Raw genomic sequence first — 8,001 nt, forward strand, 5'->3', positions numbered from 1 at the left:
TCTGTTATATGCACATTACATGTTGTATGTATAGGAGTGAATCCACACACATTCTGTGTATGTACAGAAGAAATCAGAGTGCCTCAGCCTAAATAATATTTGTATTGTATTGTATATACTTGTATTGTCATATAATGTTATTAAACACATTTTGGGGGTTTCAAAGTGCCCCTTCATCAGAACCTTGCAGGGGCAGAAAGGACCTGAAATGGTTAAAAGATGGATACAGAAACTTAAAGCTGCCGGAAGTCTGTCTGTTCCATATTTGTCGCAGTTTATATAACTTTTTGGTGTGTTAGTTACTGAGGACAAATGTCCACCTATTCAGTCAGTTGAGGACTTTATCAAATGTTAGGTGAATGGTAACCAAGAGACCTAATGTGGAGGTGAATCTGGTAGGTGAATGAGCTTTAGAATTACAGAAAATCTTTTTGCATATGCCAAGTAGTGAGTGAGGACAGGCTTCCTAGGAAGGGATGGTTTTATTTCAGCGGCTGTCCACATTCATTAAATGATGGAACTGGAGCAGCTTATACCCAGATTTACCCCATGCAGTTGGGGGGTAAAACAGTAATGGTTACAAGGGGAAATGTCTGCATATGTACTCAGTGACTTATATCAATTCATTCTTTGCACTGGGAGAGAAATAAATAAATTATAACTAAATATCACCAATGTTGTGCACTTTCCCAGTGTAGTAGATGTGGGGTAAAGCGTAAATGTGCAGTGAATCTAACCAGTGGCCTGTGAATCTTTTTGAATATCATGGTAAACATATTGAAGTATAACAATGTAACAGATTTGTTCCCCTTATGATGAATGGACTCTTCTCCCCTCTCTATCCGCTCAGCGCCATCACAGGGGGACAAAAAGAGCCAAAACCCCAACACAAAGCCGCAGCTCTCAGGATTCCAGACGGCCTCATTCTGTATTATGGGTGCAGCTGGCGTCCCCTCCTTCCCCGGCAATTACAGCCCAGCCACCAACAGGTCCCCATTTCCCTCCATTGAGCCCGGGAAAATTCTACCTACTGCATGAAATCCAATTAGACAAAAACAAAACAGCGAAGAGCCACCAGGCCCATGCAAATCACCTCCATAAATTGCTTCCTAAACTCCTTCTTCTGGGCAAGGAAAGAGCCCAGAAATGGTGAGCAGATGCCGGGCGGTGAATGTGGAAGCTTTTTCTGAGTGAAGTGCACAACGGGGTGATTACAAGCAATTATTGGGCACAGAGGGGCGACAAATGGGCCGGTGTCTGTGTGAATTTTGGATGGCAAACTTTAATATACAAGTCATGGGGTGCTCTTGTAGAAAATGTTAATTTCATATTGAAGTCAGAGTGAGAATTGGGGGGAGTCGGAATAATTATCAGTAAACGGCGACGCGGCTGTGCTTATGGCTGCCTAAAGTTCAACTTTGAGCAAAATGAGACCAGTTAAGGAGGACCAGAAACTCACCTGTCAATCATCACAGCAAAATCCCACTGCATGCTGATTCAAGGTCATGTGACCAGTGCCACTGCAGCTATGCATTGAGTGAACCATACCAGCACATGTGACCTGATGTTAGATTTTAGTCATGTGCCCCTACTTCGAAACATCATGGGATATTCCGGCTTTGATGGACGAGTACATGTATGCCCATTCTCTTTCCGCTTCCCCATCCCCCACGGATCCAAAAATCCCAACGGGTAATAAAATCTTATAATGTCATAAACGTTGCTTTTATGAATTCCTGAGACCCCTACCTGTGTTTCCTATAAATTGCAGGCCATGCACACCAAAAATCAAGTTCAAAGTGTTCATTGCATTTCACAGCGGTGTCACCCTAGCATGTTTCAGTTACCAGGGAAGGTGGGCAACAGCTTTCAGAGTGCAAGAAGGACCCGGGCAACATAAAGGTTGGCAGTGGGGAAGTGATGGGGCATTTTAGAGTTGCATGTATGGGTTTAGGTTACTTTGTCTCTGTATTAGCTGTTATATTAGAGATTTTTTTTGCAATGGTTAATTGATTATCTCTAATTCCTGGGGGACCCTGGGACCCTGGTCTGCCATTATGGTGGGTTTATAACAAAGAGGGCCTGTCACAGATCATCTGAGCTCATGCCTGATCATCTCTGCTCACATCAGCTCTTTGCACGTTCACTATAAGAGCCGGTGACCCATTAATAACCAAACACGATGCTCAGTGGGATGATCAGCCAGGGAGAGGGAGGAATCGCAGATTCACACAGCAATGACGGACACCAGAAAACATTCCAGGGATAACCACGGGCACATTTTACATCTGATTCCACCCTATCCCAGTGGGCGCAGACCCTCCAGGTTACACCAACCCATTCTGGAGATGTAAGGGTGTCTAATGGGAGACATAATGTCTCTGCGTCCACTAACCAGACCGCTTGACCTTCTCATCCTGGCTGGGAATGCACAGCAGGTGATGAACAGTCCGGATGGAGGAGTGCACTGAGAGTGAAAGCAATTGTCTGGGGATGAAGGAGGAAGGCAGATCATCACCTCTGGGGGCACCCGGAGGGTGGCAGATTTTGTTCCATATTCACTGGTTTTTAGTTATTAGACAAATTCCCATCACCAGTCAGCACCTGGCCATTGGTGCCCAAACTAGCTAACTTGTGCCGGGGTCACCCCCTGGACATGGAGCCTCTGCCGGGGTCACCCCCTGGACATGGAGCCTCTGCCGGGGTCACTCCCTGGACATGGAGCCTCTGCCGGGGTCACCCCCTGGACATGGAGCCTCTGCCGGGGTCACCCCCTGGACACATAACATTTACTTGTTTAAAGGTCCCAAACTACAAACATTGTCACCATGTGCATACAAACTGAAACAAGACTACGGTAATGATACAGTCATAAAACAAACAGTCACATCTTTGTCTCTGCCACCTCTGGGCTCCAACCATGTGAGCCCAAAGGTATATCTGACCATGATAACCCTGACCGGTAAATCCCACACATTACAGATTAGCACACCTGACACATTTACTGTATTTTAATTGCACACTGAAGCCTTGTTGTCACCTTTACTACATCTCTGCACTACTGATGGGCAAACATGGACGGATTTAGTTTGTTCTGCATTCGGCAAACCCATTGAAGCTAACCAATGATTACCTTGATATCCACTTGCTTGACCTGAAAACTACCAGCCAATGAGAAGGGTACCTGCTGTGTAATAAAACATACATACGTCTCCTACAAACTGCTATGAAAACTTTCAGTAATTTGCAAAAAGTTGAAGTGTGAGTTGAACCCCTTCTAAAATCTCAAGCAACCTTCCTGTGACCTCTAATATCAGTACGATATGTAAGTGTATCAGACACCGGAGTGAAGAAGGGTTAGACCCCCCCAATGTTTTCTCACCTCCTAATAGATTCTCCTTCACATTTGGTCCAAAATGTTACCGGACATGAAGGGGGGAATTTTGCATTTGGTGATGGCTAACGAGGGATTTTGCCTCACTAAGAAGAAATGTGCTCTGGCTTCCTGTTGTGTCTACAAGACAGGAAGCCAAGGAAAATCCCCCTCCATGGGTCACAGGCAGCAAAAGAGGACCTGTCAGAGGATTCTAAAAGTAAACAAAAAGTTTGAGTTTCAGATTTACTCAAGCAAGTCCTTGCTTCCACTGCTTGAACTGGACAATGATTCTAGTTGCTATGGGTCACAACACGTTGAATTATTAATTGGTTATGACTTATTACGCCTCACACAGTCATATAGTTCAGGTGACAACACATCAAATTCTATACACAGCACTTGTCACCAATCCGCCCCCCTCCGGTGTTCTCTGGGAGATCGCTGCAGATTTCCCTCTTTTTGGAAGTTTAAATCTCAGCGGAAAATGAGCAGAAAATGAGAGGAATGTTTTCAGAGGGGTAGAGAGGGAATACATTCCTATAGGTAACACTTCAGGTTATTCAGCCTGTCTCCTGGCGTCAACATCAAACTAAACGTGATTCCCGACTCGCCTCCAGAAGACAGGTTTAATCTTGCAGCTTTTTTATTGATGTGCAAAATAACAGAGATGCAGAATCTGACAGCTGCATGTTATTAGATTGGTGGCCGGCTGTTGCTCACAGTGAATGATGGCGGGGCCACCAATGCCCAACAATAAGATCTGGCTAAAAGTTGGGGACCTCGGGGGTCATCCACAGAACAACAGAAACAACACAAAGGATCATTCTTTGATCTCCATCCTCCCTTCTCTTTCCTCCACACAAACAGGGTCAGGAGTGGCGGAACGGGCGAGCGCCTGTAACCGGTCCCATGGAGGCAGAAAGCGGTGAAAGCACATTGACGCTACGAGTGATGAGGTCTATTACACCAAATGGGCAAATAACAAGACACCAGCTTGGAAAATTTTAACCCCACTGTGAACGCTCTGCATGAAAACCGTCGCTCGGTTAGAGGCGGCTGAAGCGGCTGCAGGAAGCCGGGATAAAGGACGGGGATTCTCTCTGCCCAAATAGGCAGCATTGCTTCTGACGCTGCCAGTCCTTCTCTTCCCGGGAATCCGGCCCTTTTCCCAGCTTTCCTGGCACTGCTCTGTGTATGCCAGCCTTTCCCAAGCAGCGCTCCTCCTGGGGATTCCTGAAGCAAAGGTGGCACATTCATACTGCCCGCAATGTTTTAATATTATTTAATTTCAAGGTTATAGCCAACATTTGTATTATACATCCTGGGTGGTATAGATCTTCTAATATTTACAATATAATAATAACATTATAACCCAAAACCTGAAATATATATTTATATTTAAGTGGGGAAAAACTGGCTTGGATAACATAGCGCCTGGCAGGGGTAAATGCTGGCAGCTGCCAACTATTAGATGTTACCCCCCTTCTCCTGCATGCCCCTCTGCCACCCCTTGTCCTTTGTCAGCAGCTGTCTCCTGGCACCAGAACTTGGCATCATCTCCAGAACTTCTGTCTGAACCCCCTGAGCTAGAATTCCAGAGTCACATCAATCTAAGACAACACTCATCAACAAGTAGCATGTCATGCCAGGCAGAGCACACTCCATGCAGGCTCCTTGAAAGTTTATCATAGTGCCATGGCACAGACAGCTGGCACCTCCAGCAATATTCCCAGGCGTGCCTCTGCTGCCCCCTCCATTGGCATGCAGCGTACGTAGAGCCTCTGCCCCCCTTTGGGCACAATTCTGCCCCCGTGCAGAAAATTCCAACAGGTGACACCCCATCCATCCGTGCCACACAGGAGGGCACCGCCGCCTGGCACCGGATTCATTTCTATAAACTTGCCGGAGAACCGGACAGCCAAATCCGACTGCCGAACACGGCCGACATCCTTCCGTCACCCCCGGAGGAGCCCCGGCACCGGGAGGACACCGGAGCACCGGGGATCGCTAAACAAGGTGACCCCAGCCAGCACTTTGCAAGAAAGTAACGGGTGAATGTTTCCTCTCCTACCTCCTCCGAGCAGAATAGTCAGCAGCAACACCTCCATCCGGCAAAGCTCCATCCCCGGCACCGGACAATGTGGGCTTCAGCTTCCCGGTACCGGAGGGGGTGGCGGGATTATCGGTCCCTGGATCCGCTCAGATCGCATCCAACCTCGGCGGCTCCTCAGCAGCAAAAACACCGAGAGAGAGCAGAATCCGTGTGCTGTGTGTGCTCCTCCTCCAGGCAGACAGGGGCAGGAATTACAGGAGCCACATCACTTTCTGGGGGCCCATTCGCTAAAGGGGCGTAAGCCGGCGAATCACATGCTAGCCAAGGAATTGCATTCTGGCGAGGTTCACCTGTGCGCACAATTTATGAGCTGCTTTCTATAGAATGCATGCTTAGGGGTCCAGACATATAATGTCTAAAATAAAAAAAATTGATTTAGTAAAATGATCAGTACAGGGCAAAGCTCAGGAGCGAGCACACTTTTTTGGGGCCCATTCGCTAAAAGGGCGTTCGCCAGAGAATCGCATGCTGGCTGGATTTACCTATGAGCTGTTTTCTATAGAATGCATAGGGGTCCAGACATATAATGTCTAAAATGAAAAACAAGAATTTGGAAAAAAGGTTTTTAGGTGTATCCAACCAATGTTGGGGATTTTTGGAAATGCGTATGCTATGTAGCAATGAGCATGCATCAATTGTGCATGGCTACGGGTAGAAGAGATTGTAAAATATGCTGGTTAGTAAATCTTATTACATTACTAAGAGCTCAGGAGCGAGCACACTTTTTTGGGGCCCATTTGCTACAGCCAATCGCATGCTAGCCAAGGAATTGCATGCTCGCCAGGTTCACCTGTGCACACAATGAGCTGTTTTCTATAGAATGCATGCTTAGGTGTCCAGACATATAATGTTTAAAATGAAAAATTAGAATTTAGTAGAATGTTTTTAGGTGTATCTAACCAATGTTGGGGATTTTTGGAAATGCGTATGCTATGTAGCAATGAGCATGCATCAAGTGCCAATGGCTACAGGTAGAAGCGATTGTAAAATATGCCAAAACCCATCAGTGATTTGTACAGGGCAGAGCTCAGGAACGAGCTCACTTTCTGGGGGCCCATTCACTAGAGGGGCGTAAGCCTGGAGAATTGCATGCTGACCCGATTTACTTATCAGCTATTTTCTATAGAATGCATGCTTAGGGGTCCAGACACTAAGCAGTGTGTCTAAAATTAATAAAAGAGATTGTAAAATATGCTGATTTGTAAAATGTGTCAGTAATCCGTACATTGCAAGGTTCAACTATTGCTAAGTGCTGAGTTATCTCACTTTGGGGGAGGGGGGGGGGGGGGTTGCATTCACCAAAGACACATACGTCTTTAGATGACATTATCTTCACTTGTACCTACAGGTTGTGGTGTTTACCAACAGTGGCGATCACAGAGTGATCTCTCCAAAGTCTGGTCATACAGCGTCTAATAGAAAAAATGTAATGTTTAGTTGCGTATGCAATGTGCGAATAAACTTGCATCAGGAGCGCACAACTGCAGGTAAGATTGTAAAAATATTTAAATTTGTAAAGTGCATCAGTGATCCATACAGAGCAGAGCTGGGATTCCTTAGATCCCATTATCCTACAGGGCCTGCAAACCTCATCTTCACCAGATTTAGTTGCACCCATAGGTTGTAGCGTACATAACGTGGCATTTATTAATCATGGCGGTTACAGAATGTTCACTCCAAAGATCAACCAAGCAGTGACACGTCTAAAAAAAAAAATTGGAATGTTTTTGGTGTTTTTGCCCACTGTTATGGATTTTTGTAAATGCGTATGCTATGTAGTAATAAACACATTGAGTGCACACATACGCAGATCTGTATTTACTTGCAGCCAGTTTATAGGGAATGACCCCCATTAATGAATTAGCGGGCCGGCATCTTTACCCCAGTCTTCGTAGTGATGACCAATCCCCTGATATTTCTGTGTGCCGGTCCCCATGAGGTTTTGTGTCTTTTTTTTATTATACTGTTATTATTATTAATAAACAGGATTTATATAGCACCAACATATTACGCAGTGCTGTACATTACATAGGAGTTTCAAATGACAGACAGATACAGACACAGGGGGAGGAGAGGACCCTGACCCAAAGAGCTTACAATCTAAGAGGAGGGGGAAGAATCACACAATAGGACATTTTTTTTCCCTTAAAAACTGAAATATGCACAAATGATGAAAGGAAGAAGCCAAATATCACTTTTTGGTGAAGTGACCTTGGAAGAAGCCCAGAGACCTCATAAAATTGGCGTGTAAGATGCAATTTATGGCATGTGCGGTCCTTTCTGAACGCGGGGACTTCCTGGGGCTGCAGCGCCAGACGTTGTTCCTGGAAATCGCACTCAGCCAGCAACTATAAATGACATTTAGGATTCTAGAAGAGGAAAAATAACATTAGGAGGATTTTTCTGTTTTATTTTTGTCTCCTTTCACCAAATTCAAAGTCACCGAGGCCATTCACATGCAGCATCCCACTCTAAATTGATTTTATGCTATTATTCATAATTATGAAACCTT

The 8,001-nt window shown here is 45.4% G+C and overlaps 1 protein-coding gene across 2 annotated transcripts in view; it reads right to left on the minus strand.

The window, feature by feature from the left end:
• KIRREL3 (kirre like nephrin family adhesion molecule 3) overlaps positions 1-5,638 on the minus strand; it is a 587,585-nt gene extending 581,947 nt beyond the window's left edge. The window contains exon 1 of one of the 2 annotated variants that reach the window (XM_072425973.1): positions 5,448-5,638. In XM_072425973.1, coding sequence (XP_072282074.1) covers positions 5,448-5,499 — 52 coding nt within the window. In that variant the 5' untranslated portion in view covers positions 5,500-5,638. The remainder of the gene's footprint in view (positions 1-5,447) is intronic. The other variant, XM_072425974.1, reaches the window with a different exon arrangement.
• Between the last annotated feature and the right edge of the window lie 2,363 nt (positions 5,639-8,001).

This window comes from Pyxicephalus adspersus, chromosome 11 (genome assembly GCF_032062135.1).
Source record: "Pyxicephalus adspersus chromosome 11, UCB_Pads_2.0, whole genome shotgun sequence".
Classification (NCBI taxonomy): Eukaryota; Metazoa; Chordata; class Amphibia; order Anura; family Pyxicephalidae; genus Pyxicephalus; species Pyxicephalus adspersus.